The sequence below is a fragment of the Schistocerca gregaria genome, chromosome 8 (assembly GCF_023897955.1).
Source record: "Schistocerca gregaria isolate iqSchGreg1 chromosome 8, iqSchGreg1.2, whole genome shotgun sequence".
NCBI classification, from domain to species: domain Eukaryota; kingdom Metazoa; phylum Arthropoda; class Insecta; order Orthoptera; family Acrididae; genus Schistocerca; species Schistocerca gregaria.
The window spans coordinates 163,096,633-163,115,634 of record NC_064927.1 but is presented as its reverse complement, the minus strand read 5'-3'; the positions used below and the strand labels follow the sequence as shown (position 1 = coordinate 163,115,634).

The 19,002-nt window shown below is 39.3% G+C and overlaps 2 protein-coding genes across 3 annotated transcripts in view; one reads left to right on the top strand and one right to left on the bottom strand.

Moving 5' to 3' along the window:
- The window catches only part of LOC126285372 (histone-lysine N-methyltransferase SETD1B), a 189,714-nt gene extending 180,120 nt beyond the window's left edge, over window positions 1-9,594 (bottom strand). The window contains exons 1-2 of one of the 2 annotated variants that reach the window (XM_049984697.1): window positions 9,335-9,594; window positions 8,743-8,993 (exon numbers count right to left, since the gene is read on the bottom strand). In XM_049984697.1, the coding sequence (XP_049840654.1) occupies window positions 8,743-8,991 (249 nt within the window). In that variant the 5' untranslated portion in view covers window positions 8,992-8,993; window positions 9,335-9,594. Of the gene's footprint in view, window positions 1-8,742; window positions 8,994-9,191; window positions 9,287-9,334 lie in introns of those variants that run through there. The other variant, XM_049984698.1, reaches the window with a different exon arrangement.
- A 96-nt stretch (window positions 9,595-9,690) lies between these two features.
- LOC126285373 (cytochrome b-c1 complex subunit 6, mitochondrial-like) lies at window positions 9,691-10,443 on the top strand. Its single transcript, XM_049984700.1, has 3 exons — window positions 9,691-9,793; window positions 9,896-9,999; window positions 10,152-10,443. The coding sequence occupies exons 2-3, from the start codon at window positions 9,904-9,906 to the stop codon at window positions 10,323-10,325; spliced, it is 270 nt and encodes an 89-aa protein (XP_049840657.1). The 5' UTR covers window positions 9,691-9,793; window positions 9,896-9,903; the 3' UTR covers window positions 10,326-10,443.
- The last annotated feature ends 8,559 nt before the right edge of the window (window positions 10,444-19,002 follow it).

Here is a 19,002-nt window from a genome sequence, read left to right as displayed (position 1 = left end):
CCAACCTTCAAAATGACTTAACCAGCCAGTTATAGATGGGCCTACAGTTTAACATGGAATCTGAACCCTGGTGCAACTCACCATTTTTCACATCAACAAATACTGCCAGAGTAAAAGAAAGGGCAAAAGCCAAATACAAATCTTAGGACTAATGGGGGATCGAACCCAAGACCTTGGGATTTGTAGTGTGACATTATATTACCGAACCACTGAGCCTCATCTACAAACATATACCTACATTCCAAACAAATCCGGAAAGACTAGTTTACATGAAATCCACAAAATTGATACTGTCAACTTCAGTAAATCTAGATAAATAAACTGAACTCTATGATACCAACACATAAATAAATCTACGAAAGCACAAGTTATTCTAAAAACTGGTACTGAAAACTTCACCCATGTATCTAGAACAAATGCTACAATACCAAAAAACCATAACAATATTATGAAAGGGAAAGTTGCCATTCATTATACGGTGGAGATGCTAAGTCCCAGACAGGCACAACAAATAAGCTTCTGGTCAACAATGTCTTTGCGAAAAGTAGAGAAAAAAAAAATCACATAAACACACACACGACTGCAGTCTCTGGCAGCTGAAGCTACACTGCAAGCAGCAGCAGCAGCAGCAGCAGCAGCAGCAGAAGTGCATGATGGTAGTGGCAACTGGGTGAGGGTAAGGAGGAGGCTGGGGCGGGGAGGGATAGTAGAGTAAGGGTGGGGGCAGTGGTGTGCTGCTGGGGAGCACACAGAGACAATGTGGAGAGAGGGTAGGACAGCTAGCTGCAATCAAAAGGTTAGATGGAGGGCAGGGGAGAGGTAGCAGGGGTTTCAGTAAAGGAGAGATGTAAAAGGACTGTACATGTTGGTGGAATGATGGCTGTGTAGTGCTGGAATGGGAACAGGGAAGGGGCTGGATGGTTAAAGACAATTACTAATGACAGTTGAGATCAGGAGGGTTACGGGAATGTAGGATATATTGGAGTGAGAGTTGCCACCTGCGCTATTCAGAAAAGCTTGTGTTGGTGAGAAGGATCCATATGGCACTGGCTGTGAAGCTGTCACTGAAATGAAGGATGATGTTTTGGGCAGCGTGTACAGTAACAGGTTTGTCCACTTCTTTCTTGGCCACAGTTTGTCAGTAGCCATTCATACGGACGGACAGCTTGTTGCTTAACATCCACACATAGAATGCAGCACAGTGGTTTCAGCTTAGCTTGTAGACCACATGACTGGTTTCACAGGTAGCTCTCTGCCTTTGATGGAATAGGTGATGTTTGTGACCGAACTGGAGTATGTGGTGGTGGGAGGATGTATGGGACAGGTCTTGCATTTAGGTCTATTACAACTATATGAGCCATGAGGTAAGGGGCTGGGAGCAGGGGTTGTGTAAGAATGAATGAGACTATGGTGTAGGTTCGGTGGACCGCAGAATACCATAGTGGGAGTGGTGGAAACGACAGTGGGCAGGACATTTCTCATATCAGGACACGACGAGAGGTAGTCGAACCCTGGTGGGAAAGGTAATTCAGTTGCTTCAGTCCTCTGTGGTACTGAGTAATGAGGGAAATGCTTCTCTGTGGCCAGACGGTGAGACTTTGGGAGATGATGGGACACTAGAAAGATAAGGCATGGGAGATCTGTTTGGGAGGATATGGCTTCAGTGAGACCCTCGCTATATTTCGAGAGGGACCTCTTGTCACTGCAGATACAGTGACCACCGGTGGCTACGCTGTATGGAAGGGACTTCTTGGTATGGAACTGGTGGCAGATGTTGCACACACTAATTACACCTCATCCAGGTACATCTGCTGCCCCCTTTCTTCACACTTATTCACTCTCAGACCTGCTACCCACTGAAACATATTTTTTTGGTTATTTATATCTTTGCTTTGATCTCATAATGACTTCACGCGAATTTTAGGGAGTTTTTGCCTTTCTCTATCACCAACTCCCTCAGATTTCATCTTGTTTCCTGCTTTTTCACCCTTCTCGTGATTGTCCCCACATATTTGGATGTATTTTTGTGAATTTTTTTGGACAGAATTCTAGATTATTTACACCATTTTACACATTTTTTCCGCCACCATGGATCCTTCCTCCTCCCAGCTGCATCAATACAGAAGAGATTCCTTATCCCTATCCAGATCCCTGTCTGACATACTGGTCCTGCATTGCTGCTTGGCTCATGGAATCCCTCCAAATGGCCTTACCATCAAATTATCCATCTCTGGCTGCCAATTCTACTTCCACAATGACCCCCATTTGTTTAGATTCTACCAATCCTTAGACCTCACCAACATAGCCCTGCAAAACCACATCAACCAAGCCCCAACCACATTGCAGTACTTTCTCTCCAGCTGCAAAATTCACCTGCTATGCAATCCCGAATTCCTGGAACCTATAACACACATTGAAACTCTCCCCTCCAGGAACCAGAGCAACATGCACAATGCCACCTCAAAAAACTCTCCATCCTGCTTACTTCCTACTACCGCTTTGGATTACCACAGTCCACCACCATTACAACAACCTCCAAATGTTCCTCATGTTCCCTCATAGCTGACAGAGCCTGTGTTGCAGACCTACTACATTTACCCCACCCCTCCAAACCTCCCTCCCACCACCACACAGAATCCAGAACCTAAACTCACCAGAAACATAGTCATGAACCTTTAGAAGCCTTAGCCCCACAGAAATATCACTCTTTTCAAAAAGGCCTCACCTTTTGCCCCACTCCCACATTCACCCATGCAGGACTTGTTAAAGACCTTGTCTCCTCCTCCCAGTCCCTACAGTGGAAAAACTTTTCTGCCACCAACCTTATCAATCAGACTTAACCAAAGAACCCTGCCTGACTCAATTCACTCCTCCATCCAACAGTGATCCACTCCCACTGTTAACTTTCTAGAATTTCTTTACCTCCAACCTTGCCTCACCATCATTCCCCATCATCAGTACCTCTCTCCATATTAGAGATGGGCAAACTGGAACAAGTAACTGTTTCGAAACAAATGAAACAGTACAATGTAATGTTTCGATACGCTGTTTCGAAACAGTGAAACAGTGTGTGTTTTGTAATCTAATAAACCTACACATTTTATCATCTTGAATGTACACTGTATACGTATGTCCATATAAACACAAATGAGGTCTAAGAGCACTAATCATATTGCAGAAAGTACGAAACTATCACTTAGGTGTCTTGGCAGTTTCGTATTTCCTGCAACAAATGCACTGCTTTCGTGTCGTGCGACTTTCATACTTTTGAATTGGCTGAGGACAGCCATAGCTGAAGACAGAAGAACCACCACAAACGGAAGTGGAGGTAGGAGCAAACTGCAGAAACAACGGATTTGCTACTGGGATTCCTAAATTCCATTAGTACGGGTAATATACCCATCTTGCTAATTTCCCTGCATACAAAGGGAATCATTGTGGATAATAGGCACAGTGACTATAGACTCACAAATAATGCCAAATAATTCGAATAAACAACAGAATAGAACAGAAAAAAAAATTGTCTTCCAAGGTGTTTCAAACCATTACTATAAATTCACCATGCTTCCCAGCCCTTCCAGTTCACCATTCAGATCAGTGATATGTCAAACAGATTGCTTGCAATTATACCTACATCATATAATAACTGTCATTCTATGCCTTTTTTAATTCAAAATATGCGTTTCTTAATATTAATTCTGCACATGAACAGAGAAGCGTATGTTAAAAAAAAGTGTAATTTAACTGAATGATTTTCACATATTTATTATTTTGAATGTGAATAGTATGCGTTGTTTTATTGTTTGGTTAGTGTTTATAAAGCAGATGTTACGCCATTTCGGAATAGAACAGTCAGCTATAAACGAAGCTTTATTTTCGGATATCGTAAACTTCATGCTATTGCTTGTCAAAAAGATTTCGACACTCTTGAAAGTGTTTCATGAAGTGGTATGTTGTGTTTCAGTACCTGTGCCGAGCCCGAATCTCGTCCGACACAGAGCGGAATGAAAAATCACTGTTTCGATACAATTACTCCGTTTCAAGCACAGGTGGACTGAAACAGCCTTACTTTGAAACAACGATACAGTTTCTGTGTCTGGCTCGAGATCAAATCTGGTCCGGTTATCCGAGACGGTCGGAATAAAACATGACTGTTTCGAAACAGTGACCCACAGTCGTTCCGAAACACTGAAACAGTTCCACGTATCGATAAATTGTATCGAAACATAGAACAGTGGCCAAGTGTACTCCATATCAAACCTACTAACCACCAGCAATACCTACACTTCGACAGCTGACACCCGTTCCATACCAAGAAGTCCCTTTCACACAGCCTAGCAACCCATGGTTGTCGCATCTGCAGTAACAAGCGGTCCCTCTCGAAATACACTGATGTGGTTGTACTGAAGCCTTCACAGACTATAATTATCCTCTCAACATTGTACAAAAACAGATCTCCTGTGCCTTATCTTTCCAGTCTCCCACAACCTCCCAAAGTCTCACTGTCCGGCCACAGAGGAGTATTCCCCTCATAATAATAACTCAGTACCACCCAGGACTGGAGCAACTGAATTACATCCTCCGCCAGGGTTCAACTACCTCCCGCCATGTCCTGATATGAGAAATGTCCTGTCCACTATCCTCGTCTCACTGCCACCAACCCCAGTCCGGTCACAAACATCACCTATCCCACCAAAGCTAGGGCTACCTATGAAACCAGTCATGTAATATATGAGCTAAGCTGCAACCACTGCACTGCATTCTATGTGGGCACGACAACCAACAAGCTGTCTGTCCTCATGAATGGCCACTGACAAACTGCAGCCAAAAAAGAAACAAGTGGACCACCATGTTGCTGAGCACACTGCCCAACACAAAATCCTTTATTTCAGCTTCATAGCCTGTTCCATATGGATTCTTCCCACTAGCACCAGCTTTTCTGAATTGCACAGGTGGGAACTCTCCCTGCAATATATCCTACATTCTTGTAACATTCCTAGCCTCAGCCTATGTTAGCCATTGACGTAATGTATTGCGAATACATAGACAGAAGGATCCTGTATTGTATGATTATATGATAGTGGAACAAACAATGGTAGTAGTTACTTCTGTAAAATATCTGGGAGTATGTGTACGGAACAATTTGAAGTGGAATGATCATATAAAATTAATTGTTGATAAGGCTGGTGCCAGGTGGAGATCCATTGGGAGAGTCCTTAGAAAATTTAGTGCATCAACAAAGGAGGTGGCTTACAAAACACTCGTTTGACCTATACTTGAGTATTGCTCATCAGCGTGCGATCCGTACCTGGTCAAGTTGACAGAGGAGAGAGAGAAGATCCAAAGAAGAGTGGCACGTTTCGTCACAGGGAATTTGGTAAGCGTGATAGCGTTACGGAGATGTTTAGCAAACTCAAGTGGCCGACTCTGCAAGAGGCGCTCTGCATCGCAGTGTAGCTTGCTGTCCAGGTTTCAAGAGTGTGTGTTTTTTGTATCTAATTTATTGCTTCCCCCTACTTATACCTCTCGAGTAGATCACAAATGTAAAATTAGAGAGATTCGAGTGCACACGGAGGCTTTCCGGCAGTCGTCCTTCCCGCGAACCATATGCGACTGGAACAGGAAAGGGAGGTAATGAGCGTGACACGTGAAGTGCCCTCTGCCACACACTGTTGGGTGTGTTGCAGAGTATAAATGTAGATGTAACCATCCAGCCACTTCGCTGTTCCCATTCAGCACTACACAGTCCTCATTCCACCAACACACACAGTCTTTTTGCTTCTCTCCTTTTCCACCTTTCCCCTTACCCCACCCACCTTTCCCCTGCCAAGCAGACCACTGCCCCTCACCCCTACCCTACTATCCCTCCCCCTCTCAGCCTCCTCCTTACCCTCACCCAGTTGCCACTCCCATCATGCACTGCTCCTGGTGCTCGCAGTGTGGCTTCAACTGCATTCGTGTGTGTGTGTGTGTGTGTGTGTGTGTGTGTGTGTGTGTGTGTGTGTGTGTGTGTATTTTTGACAAAGGCCTTGTTGGCTGAAAGATTATTTGTGACCGTCTTCTTCTTGTGCCTACCTGCGATTCAGCATCTCCACTAAATAGTGAGTGGCAACTTTTCTGTTTTTAATATTGTTACATTCCATCCTAGATTTTCCATTCATTGTTTGAAGAACCAAAACATATTGCTCTGTCATCGAAAACCTCGTTTAACCAAAATGGCTACTAGAGCAAAAGCAGTGAAACCAAAAAACCAAAACTCTTTGATCTAATTGTTACTGAAAACCACACCAGACCTAAATACCTAGAACAAACTCTACAATATTCATTAGTCTTTGCCATTATTAACTGCAACTAATAATCAAACCCACAATGTCATTAAAAAATTCCTTTAACATGAAATTCAGTATACAATGAAGACGACAAAGCATAAATCTCTCTCTCTCTCTCTCTGTTTCTCTGTCTCTCTTTCTCCCCTCTTTCCCTGCCACCACACATACTTGGCAAGCAAACCATACAACTTTAAGAAGTTTATCATTGTCACCATACCACCACTCATTTCATCATGTGACAATCTAATATGGTATTACCTCTTCAAATTTGTAACTAATGACAAATGCAAAGCAAAAATTAAAAATCCAAATATTAGTAATACACTAAACTACCAATTCCAATTAGCTTGCCACAAATTTGATTCCAATAACTACTAACAAATGCAAAAGTATTATGAAGCAGACAAGTAATATAATACATCTAAAAGATAAAACTGCACCTGTCCAGTCACTACCAATATTCAATTGTGTACCATCGACATTCAACACTAGAGAGAGAGCCACCACTTGGTACAAAATACCCTCTTCAAACAAAACCACCTCCAAAATATTGACATGCAACTCTAGAGGGTGCCAACACACACAACAAAATATCCTTTAAAAACATGATCAATTTCAAATGCACTGAACAACCATGACACCATGTAACACAGCACTCATGATGCGAGTTCAAACTTACAGCAACTTCTGCATGTTTTAGTTGAGGCCTAATTTCATTGGTGTCAGAAAAATCATATTTTTAACATTTTCCTATAACATGGAAGAACGCAATATGAATTTTGAAACAGACACAGTGGAAGGGAAAAATACTGGTAGCAAATCATATTTTGTGGTCATGCAATAAATGCCTTTCAAAATCTGTAGGTCCACCATTATATGCCTACTATTACAACTCTAATTCTGCTTCTGTTTCACAACTATTTCAATTAATGTAACAGTCATACATATTAGTCTTAAGACTTATTAGTAGGACCTTATGGTAAATCCACAGATTTGTAAACATACTGGAGCCTTACTACCATGAATTTATTTAACAGATGCACTATGTGTACTGCAAGCTTCACCCTCCTCCTTCCCACCATTAACTAATTTAATTTAAATTTTACGTGTAACACACAGTCTTTTTGGTTGATCATTTCTTTTTTCCCCAGAGTAAGCTGATCTTAAACTGCATGTATGGATATAATACATTCAATTTTAATACACCATTTTTTATTTATTAGTTTTAATGCCATTGCCAGCTTTAGAGAGTTACTCAACTGAAATTATCTAAAAATATTTACTGCAGTCTCACAATCCAATATCACTGTACCACAATATAATCACAAATAAATTACAGGTACTACCTTACAGTTTTAATAATATGTGACTTTGTTATATATGATGATCAGACTAGTAACCTGTAATCTTCCACAATTTTCTTCCAATTTAAAAAAGAAAAGAACAACTTACTACCCATGTTTCACAAAAATTTGAGTAGCAAACAATAGTCAACATAACCTCAAAATGTCAGCTATGAAGTCACACACACCACATCCTCTTAACAGAAAGTAGAAATTTAAATCATATATCCTACAAATATACAGTATTAATTTTTTCTGGAAAGCTCCCATGATTTCAAAGTTATCAGTAGTACAACAACAATCACATTAATGGTGTATTACTTCCTTATCTAAATCTGTGACTGACATTGGAAAGCAAAAGACTGAGAATTTGCAACAACATGGTACTAATGGAAGAGTCTGGCGTCATAATATGGGCCACCAATTAATATTAGGAGGCAGAACGTAAATGAAAACGAAAAAACTATCGAAAATGCTTTTTAACTGGCATAAACCCAAACACGGTGCAAAAATTTATAACTGTATTGATATTTTTTTGTAGAGGATAACATACTCTAACTTAGAATTCAGGAAAAAATTCAACTGGTGTCGAAAATTGAGCCAATCTCGTCCTGTTAGTTGACAACGGTATTCATTCAGTCGTTGTTTACTAGATAATCAAAGTTGACAAAAGTATATATTGAAGTTTCTACGACTTCATATTCACCAAAATTTCGCTGCCAGAATGAACATCAAGCAAGAGACCACCGACGCTGATGTTAGTGGGCGAGTTTCCTACGATTCATTTGTCAACAAGGTGTTTATGTTGTTAGAACAGTTTTGCTCCTTGTAAACAGCTGTCAGGTTCCTTTACGGCAATCGTATGCAAAGCATGTGTTTCGAATAACAACTGCACAAGTATAATGACAGAACTGTTTACTATTTCGAATGCACTAATGCTAAGAAGGTTTACCTACTGAGTGTCAAAAGAGAGTCTATCTACTGTCAACGGAAAGAATATAAAAGTTACAAATTCAACACTGAACAGCTCAATATTTAAGCACTGCCAAATAACTGGTGCACATACAAACCTTGAATCTGGGAACTGGGATGTCTAGTGGCTCTAGTCTTGTCCATATTCTTGTTATTTGCGATCTCGGATCTCGAACCTGGACAGGAGGGTACGTAGGATCATTGAGCACCGTACCATCGTACCTATACAACTTTGACGCACCTTTCACAAGACAGGGATCAACAACAAGCTTGTAGTTTCTTAGTTTATTAGGGTTATGTGAACTTGGTCGTGCATTCGAATGCGTTTGCTCCATTATCACACTCATATCTGTAATAGAAAAACTTTAACGTAATAAACAAATTTATCAGGCTCTTCAGACGGCAAACTAGAGCATGCACCACAATGAATACAAAAATAAACCTCCAATAACTACAGAAATGTACGAATGACACTAGAAACTTGAGACATACAACTATTTACTCAGACTATACACATCACTAACACACTCGAAACCTGGGCTTTCACCTTAAACCCTGTCACGGCAGAAAAATATTGGTAAACAACCGTAAACTGGTCACGATGTTCATTTTTTAAGACATCAAGCGGTGCGATATTTGTTAAGGAGAATTTGGTAGGTAATATCTGTATCTTCAGCGAAGTTTACTTACCTGCATGAGAATGGAGGTGTCCTGTACGTGACAACTTATTTCTGACTGTTTATACATATCTTCTAAGGTTTCATTTAGCTTTTTAACAAGAGCACGACATCAGTCTCTCCATCATCATTCACTCCTAACCTCCATCAACTCCATGGTTACAGCATTATTTCATACGAAATACTTTCGACATTACTCGTGTAAAATCCCCTCCGGAAAATAAATATATTAGATTTTTGCAATTTACAGCATTTATGAAACACTTATCACTATATTTTATTACAGCTTCACTGTCAGGGTTTTAAATGTTTTCGTGACTAGATTTGTTATTGTTGAGTAAACCAGTCGACCATTGGTCGAAACACATTCGAGACAGGCATTCGCTCCAATCATCAACTTACGTACAAAGCAACGAGAGTATTCTCACTTTGCCTTCGAGTGGAATCGTTGAGGTGGTTCTGCGGTCATCAGGTGAATTGTTTGTAATATTTAAGCAATTTTGTTGTATATTAACTCAGTGTTTGGGAAATTATTTCGTGTTCCTGTTAAATTAAATTCACATACTTGTCCCAGGCACCACTATGTCGCTGAAAGTAGCTGTGCCAAATGTTAAAGCCCAGGAAGAAGCCGAAGAGGAGGAAGAGCAGGAGCTAGTAGATCCTCAACAGTCACTAAAGGTATATATCATCCGAACAGTAACATACATTTTTGCATACAATAGCGTTAAAGAAGTTTTAAGTTAGGACTTTGCCACGCCATCAGCGTTATGGCAAAAATAGTGACCACAGTTGGAGCAGTTCTCACTGTATTTTAATTACTTGTGTTACAGGAACAGTGTGGAGAAGAGAAGAAATGTGCTGCAATGTATGAGAGATATCAAGCTTGCAATGATAGAGTAAATTCAAGAAGTAAAACGACGGAGACTTGCACTGAAGAACTGTTCGATTACCTTCATTGTGTGGATGTCTGTGTCAGCAAACAGTTATTTAAATTCCTTAAATGAGAATTCCCGTGGAAGAATGTAATTCAATTTCTGTTGTAGAGCATTGTGTATAGTGAAGCATCTACTGGCTTCTGTACAAATATAGAAATAAAAGTGTACATATTGGTGCCAAGGCTAATTTATGTATTATAATCCACTATGATTCTGTGTTCGTAAGAGTTATGAATGCCAGTGAAACAATAATTGTTTTTTATTAAGAGTTGTTAACGATATGTATTCCAAAACCTCTCCTCAATCTATTTTAAAGTCATATCACTTGCTGTATCAATCAACGTAACATTCAGTATGATAATTTGTGGTAGCATACTCTAACAGTATTTGAAAATAACCATACATTGTTCTCTTATTGCTTTGAAGATGTTTCACTTAATGTGGAGTATTATATATTCATGCATTGCCTGTGAGTAAGAAAAGAGTTAAAAGTGCCAAAGTAAGATAGAGATAGATTAGTAGTTGAGAGCAAAACATTTATCAGTCTCTTTTCTATTCTTTTGAGATATGTAATCAAGAAAAGGTGAGGAGGATACATCTAGGATGAGGAAAAATAGCAATATCTTTCCCCACAAGGAAAAAAGTGTAAAAGTTTTAATGGCTGTTAACAGTGGTGAACTGTGATTGAGCATTAGATTAATTTATCTATCTTGGTAAATGTTGCTTATTTGCAAAGTGGGTGTTGTTTTCAATATGTACAGAACCTCAAAAGTCAAAGTTCCTGGTGCAATATTCATTAATTTAATAGAAAAAGTCTCGTATTCTACTGAAAAACAGAGTATATGATGAAAGTATATTACTTCTACCACTGTTGTCTAATTATAAAGTATCAGTAGAAGCAACACACTGAACAAAGCTGTTACATTATTAGCACAAATAACATTTAATTTGAAAGTGCTTATCAGTTATAGAAAATGAATCAACTTTTTACCTCTCACCCAGGGGTGTGAGTAACCTGCTACTCCTTCCTCAGCATATCCATCTTTTCTACCTGAAGATGGAACTAACAGATTAGTTTTTACTGTTGTGTGTGTTGGCCATACTGGAATTTCACCTCATTAAGGTGGGTACTGGACAGACAGTTAATACAGTATTTGCTTTGAGGTCTTCATTTATAGCAGTTGCTGTTCTAATTCTGTGGTGAAATACTAATCGTGAAATAGCAAGTGTAGTGCAATATAGGTGTCATAATAGAGCTAAAAGCGACTTAGCTTACAAAACATGAAGTAGATATGAAACTAAAAATGTTTTCTTTTGTGGAGCATTGAATCACTTGGGCTATTAAACCAACTCTATGGCTGCACATACTGGTTGGTGGACAACAGTAGAGAAACAAAATTACAGGCTCTTTTAGGTAAGCTAGAGATTACTACTCAAATCAGATTTTTATGTATTATTGAACTTTTGACAACTTTCTCTGTTACTATAGAGTTATCTGGAGTCAGTTTTCAACGTATAATATATGAAATGAGTTAATTTTTGGATAAGTATTGCATAGTGTCCCATCTCAATTTTTCATACCTGATATTTTGTAATTAAACATTATCCCCCAACAAACTTGTCAGCGATTTGTCTGTTACGTTATACAGCTTTTCTGAACTTACCTTACAGTTTCAGACGTTTATAGAGAAAAGTGTGCTCGGCGTGGAGTAAATGTAGTCATCGAGTCGTGCAGTAGATCAGTTTGTCTTAACCAAGGTTATGAGGTGAAGGCATTATCAAGATTGAGCCATTTTTTATATGAGTCTAATGAAACACTTCGAGGTTCACGTATTTTAGAACATTATCTGTATTACAAATGTAAGTTTTTCAGTCATAATTCTTAAATTAAATATTGCAAGTGAAGAGGTACCTTTTAGTAGGCAGTACCTTGGAATGATTCAAAATTACGAGGAGCAAGCAAGTTTACTTAAATCTGAAAATGTTTGTCAGAAAATTGCTTAGCTGTCAGTGGTAATTCGTTATACGCCTTCATTACAGTATGTTTGAAACTGTTTTGGGAGTTTTTTCAATCTAATGGGTTCAGGCTAAATTTTGTTCATTTGCAGTTGTAGGGACAACTTCAGGGTAAAGTTTCTACTTTGCTTTTCACTGAAAGAAAACAGGTTTCCATGTGAAAGGAAGATACTGTAAATCTCTGGAGCATTGTTTTATAGGACAATTTTACAAGCTAAGTGAGAGTGAAAGAAACAGCATTAAGAAGACAGCAGGCGGTGTTTCCTAATCAAAAGTTTTAACTTATTTAATGGCAAATAAATGTTAACAGCTTACTATGCAAGCTGTGCATGACTAATTCATTCAATTCTTGCAATTTCATTTGTGAAACAGAAGCTGTAGAGATATGGAATAAATCCCGACATACATTATAATAACAAAAGAGGATCTAAATACATAAATTGTATTAACAAGTACTTGCCACTACATGCCAGCCAGCATGGATTTTGAAAACATCAATCATATGAAACCCGGCTTATACTTTTCTCTCATGATGCACTGAAAGCTTTGGATCGAGACAACCAGGCAGATGCAGCATTTTGTGATTTCAAGATGCATTTGACTCAGCACTGCATCTAAGCTTATTTTCAAAAATTGAGTGAATGGGGTATCAAGTGAAATTTGTGACTGGATTGAGGACTTTTTGGTAGGGAGGACACACATTATCTTCAATGGGAAGTCATCGTCAGGTGTAGAAGTAACTTCTGGTGTGCCCACAGGAAATGTGTTGGGACCCTTGCTATTCATGTTGCATATTAATGGCCTTGGAGACAATATTAACAGTAAAATCAGGCACTTTGTAGATGCTGCGGTTATCTATAATGAAGTACTGTCTGAAATAAGCTGTATAAGTATTCAATTAGATCTTGATAAGATTTCAGCTTTGTGCAGAGATTGCCAACTTGCTCTAAACATATTCAGAAATGTAAAATTGTGCACTACACAAAAAATCAATGAATCACTTTTGGAATTGGTCAACTCATACAAATACCTGGATGTATCATTTTGTATGGATATGAAATGGTTTGATCACATAGGTTCATTCGTTGGTAAAGCAGGAGGTAGACTTCAGTTTATTGGTAGAATACCAGGGAAATGCAGTCATTCCACAAGGGAGATTGCTTACAAATCACTCAGGTGATTGTTCCAGAATATTTCTCAAGCATGTGAAACATGTACTGGTACAGGACTGACAGGTGATATTGAACGTATACAGAGGACAGCACGAGTGATCACAGGTATGTTTAATCCCTGGGAGAGTGTCAGAGATACTGAAGGAACTGAACTGGTAAACTCTTGAAGATAGGTGTAAACTATCCCGTGCAAATCTATTGACCAAGTTTCAAGAACTGGCTATAAATGATTACTCTAGTTATTTACTACAACCCACTAAGTACCACTCACATAGGGATCATGAAGATAAAGATAAGATTAGAGTAATTACTACACACACATACAGGCATTCAAACAATCATTCACCCCACACAAAAAACTGCAGCACCTAACAGTAGAAACTATGTCCAATGTGGTAACTATATTCTAAATAATTTTTTCTAAGTTGATAATTATAATGTATTTTGTCTAGTTGCACTTCTTTTTAAATAGCTCAAATGAGGCTGTCAGCACTACAGTGGCCTAACCCATAGCACACTGGTTTGTGGGAATGGCTACTGGAAGATACTGGCATTTGCAGAATTGATGTGTAAGGTAATAATTGCAGCACATAGTAATGATTGTGGTATACATGACATATGGTGTCCATTAATCGGCTATACAGGGAGTTAACCGTAATAGTGTTTTTAGACTGTTTCAGCACACTTTGCCATAATACATGAAATGTGTGGGATAGGCTGTTTATTACTTTACACACTGTAGTCAAACATAGGACAAGATACATATAAGGCGTTAAATGTTCATCATCCATATCATCATTTACAGGGATGGTGTCACCACACAGCTCTGCAAATGTCTTCAAGTTACAGTAATAACCATGGTACACCACGGGTATGAGTTGCAGCAAGGTCATTAAATCAGTCTTTTTCAACGTGCTAATAGCGTGTTCATTGTGATATAATAGGTCCAGAGTCTCAATTATCTTCGACCCTCGTTTAGCAAAACATGTCGCCAAACAGGACATCTGGCTCATTGGAGTACTTATAAAACATCGTATGGGGAGAGGATGCTTTATACTGAAACCACTGGATATGGAACCATTGCACCCTGGTATTTTGTGTCTACACTTTACAGGCACATATGTTTCTCTCTGAACGTACTGTGGACATGAAATTATTCCTTGTGTTCAGTATAGCGGTGAAGGGTTGCCGTTTTTGTGCAGTGATAATGACATTCATCCAGTCAGAGGGTGTGTAATCTTCGGGTGAAATTTCCTGTTCTTCGCAATTATACCAAAGTCCTGGTCACATGGTAGGTATGAATGCCCACTGACTAGGAAATTATGGTGGATTACTTCCGGTGTGAAGTCTGCATGCAGAATCATGAATTGACAAAGTAAGGCCATTTTTATTTTCTGTTTTTGCCTGCCACATTGATCTGAGTACATAATCAGTGGCTTTGTTTGGACGTTATGTTTAATGAAATGCATAAGACACGATCCAATTTCTTGTGGTCCTTGGGATGCTTCGCCCTCGCTCCATACACACATGGTAGCTTTCTTGGTACATAGGTCGTGTATTCCAAGATAGTATGTCCACAATTGCCGCTTGTAGTAACAGATATCTGTCATAAGTACTGGCGTCAGTAAAGTCCTCATCAAATCACAGTCCTATCGTTGTCCTGATGACTCTCTTATGCTGCATCGTGATGCATTCCTATCCGTGCGCTCTCAGCCTTTTGTTGATGTAACTCTCTTTCACATTCCCATTTACCTTTCTCTTGCACAAAGTCGGCTGCAGCATGTTTGATGTTATAGAGGTCACATTTACAGGGGGATGAAAGGACGGATTAAATCTTGTATTAAATATCTGACCAAACATGTAGTATCAGACCAGATCATCATGCTCGGCTTTATATAAATTGTATAACTTCCCCATTCTCAGGTCTGGTGCCAAATACTTCCGATCCACTGTTTCATTCATTCATGCATAATGGCTCCAATATACTGGAAACTGTTTTAGGAATTTCTCTACCGCAACCATCTTCGCCATTGGTGTTTTGTTTTTAGCAGGGCATGTGCCTCGCTTATCGATGGGTGGAGTCTGGTGCTGCACTTTGTGTGAAAGAACCCTTGTAATCCTACCATCTGATGTCTGCAAATTGTTCTTAAAGAATGTTTTACGCACCTTTACATCCACACCCTCTTCATTCTGGAAATGGTGTAGGCGTGTTGTTACTTGTCGTGACTCTGTAGTATCAGAGGAATATGCGCATGCCATAGGGACTACCTTCACCATAGCAGAAATGTATGCTGACTGCAAGTCAAAACTACCTAACGCATGTTGTGGTCTTCAGTCCAGAGACTGGTTTGATGCAGCTCTCCATGCTACTCTATCCTGTGCACCTGATGCATAGAAAGAGTCAAATAGATGTTGCTGGTGTTCAGGTGAAAAATGTTGACCACATTCCTTCTGAAACGCGCATTCTCTGGGGGTGGGACATTTCCTTGGCACTGCATATCCCTTCACGTTAATGTATTCTTCAGCTTTCAATCACTTTTCTTTTCGAATGTTCCGTGCTCACAGGGGCGCACTCCAGATCTGTTTTCTTCCTCATTGCGGTGCAATTATGGTACCTGTACTACAATCCCCTCCATGGCTGACACAGTGGATGTGGTATCCTTTGATGTACTGGGTAGATTGCTACCATGACACATAACTCATCCGCTGTACCACTGGCATGCTGGCTGAATTGGCCAGGTGCACATTCCACATCTGAGGCATCGGTAGTAGTGTCTGATCCAAATAGGTCTGAAATGGAAATGTTCCTTATCTGCACTGGTGTCCCTATCAAATCATATGAGTCCAACAAGGGAACATAACATCGACTTTACCTCTTAATGCGGCTTCGACATCATCACCAGGGCTGCTGCACATGTCGTTCTGTAGTACACATGCACTAATGACTGTTCAGTAGTGTGTTGACCACAGTACTGTGAGTCTATACTGCAGTTGTGTCATCTGCCAGCTGTCATGTGCTGTATGGCGTATGATACACTGTCCCACCGGCCTACTCGCTATGCATACAGGGCGCAATTGTGGCCTATGCCTATGTAGCATAGGCCACTATTGTGCCCTGTTTTGTACGGCACTGTATGGTGCATAAACAACATCTGACACTGCCACATTGTCCATGGTGTGCGAATTCAGATCCAGCGATTGTAGGACATAATGGTAGGGCATAAAGAAATGTTCTGTGTGAATATCTGTTGCGTTGATAGCCTCACATCATTAAATCACAGATTGTTGGACACAGTTTGTGTTTCATGTGTGAAACTGATGATTTTTTAATCATAGGACTGATGATAAATGCCAAAGTTTTTGGGAATCATTACATTGAAGGCTATGTTCAGAAACTGAATGTTGCTGTCTTTGCTATAAAAATATTCTGCATTGTTACTGACACTGAAATGCAGAAGCTTTGCTTATTTTTATTCTGTTACCTCATATTATGGTACATGTTGTGCAACTCTGGGCATAGTCTTAGCCCAGAAAAGGGCTGTCAGACTGATCTGCAATGTCAGTTCATGAACTTTATGTAGGACATTGTCAGAAATATGATGTTTTGATAAAGAACCCTTGTCTGGAAATGCAATATTTTGATATAGAATAAATCTGAAGATTGGATTTTCAGATTTCCCACTTCATGATACACACATGGCAGAGAAAATGAGATCTGACCCCTGTGCTTTTCAGGAACCCATGGTATGGGCAATGTTTCGAGTACTCATTGTCAGGTTCTCTTGTATGTGATGAAGGAGTCGTGAACATAGCAGCTTCTTGAAACTTTTGTTGTAGTCAGATGAAAATGGTATGTGATGTCATTATTACAACAGGTACTGATGATGGCACCATCTTCTCACTTTGTGTGGTACCATGAAGCAGAAGATATGAAAGCAATCTGATCTTCAGACTTATTTTATATCCAAATGGTACATTTCCAAATGATTATTCATTCCCCTAGAAGGTGTAATAGGAATTGTGAAACAATCTGAATACTGATGATAAAATCTTCTCGGGTCAACAGCCAAGTCAGTGCTTCATTCTCTGGCACTGTTTCAGCAAGTTTCTTACTTGCCATCTCCAGGTGAAGATGGCTAGTAAGAAACATGCTGAAACATTGCCAGAGAACAACACATTGACTCGGCTGTCAACTCGAGAAGATTTTATCATCGATATTTGCTGAGAAAGCCTGCATTTTCATATAATCTGTACATTCCTTCATGGGATTTGATGGTGACTATAGTGACTTATTCAGAAGATCGAACAATATTCGTTCAGTTAATACAGTATGGAAAAACGATATGCACTCAGATAAAACTTCTTTAACCATTGCACAGAAAGGTGTATGGTATCCAATAGATTTCGTTTTCAGCAGGCTTCCAGAAAGACTGAAAAAAATTGGGTGACAAATGCTGAGTATCCGAATGTAAGTTGGAAAGTAGCACACACCTAAGCCGTACAGGAATTCCACTATCCCAAGTTCAAAACTTTTATCTGTAATTTTCTTTTATTTATTAAACTCTCTCAATTTTTATGTTTTATTAATTTTTGAAATGTTTTGTTTATAAATTTTCAAATTGGTGTTCTGCAAATTATGTACCAACTTGTTGCATGAGCTAGTAACTCTGGCTCACATGTTTTCACTGAACCTGATAAATAAATAAATGCATAAAGTTAAGGTTATTGCCATCTATAACACAATCCTGAAGTTAGTTATTTTGGATGGAGAGTCATCGTAGTTATATAGAAGTAACTTCAGGTGTACCCTAGGGGAAGTGTATTGGGACCTTTGCTACTCATGTTGTACGTTAATGACTTTGCAGACAAGGTCAACCCCAGACTTTTTGCAGATGATGGAGTTATCTGTAATGAAATATTGTCTGATAGAAGTTGCATAAATATTCCATCAGATCCTGATAAGATTTCAAAATGGTGCAAAGATTGGCAACTTGCTTTAAATGCTCAAAAATGTAAAACTGTGCACTTCACAAAATGAAAAAAAAATAGTATTCTGTGACTATAATATCAATGAGTCACAACTGGAATCGCCCAACTCATACCTGGGTGTAACACTTTTTTAGGGATATGAAATTGAATGATCACCTAGGGGCTCAGTTGTGGGTAAAGCAGGTGGCAAATTTCAGTTTGTTAGTAGAATACTGGGGAAGTTCAGTCAATCTGCAAATGAGATTGCTTGCAAATCATTACATGACCAGTTCTAGAACATTACTCAAGTGTGCGAGACCCATGTCAAAGACGACTAACAGGGGGTGTTATTTAATGTATACCTAGAAGGGCAGCACGAATGATCACATGTTTGTTTGATCTGTGGGAGATGTCACAGAGATACAGAAGAAACTGTCTAACAGACTCTTGAAGACAAAGAAACTATGCTCAAAAAGTGAACTAACAAAGTTTAAGTCTACAAATATGCTCCAACCCCCTATGTATCAATCATATAGGGTTCGTGAGGATAAGATTAGAATAATTACAGCATGCATAGAAGCATTCAAACA

Bases quoted from the DNA above. Each gene is read 5' to 3' on its own strand.
- LOC126285373 (XM_049984700.1), top strand. From the start codon at position 9,904: ATGTCGCTGAAAGTAGCTGTGCCAAATGTTAAAGCCCAGGAAGAAGCC. The intron at 10,000-10,151 runs GTATATATCATC...CTTGTGTTACAG, and splicing joins ATCCTCAACAGTCACTAAAG to GAACAGTGTGGAGAAGAGAA.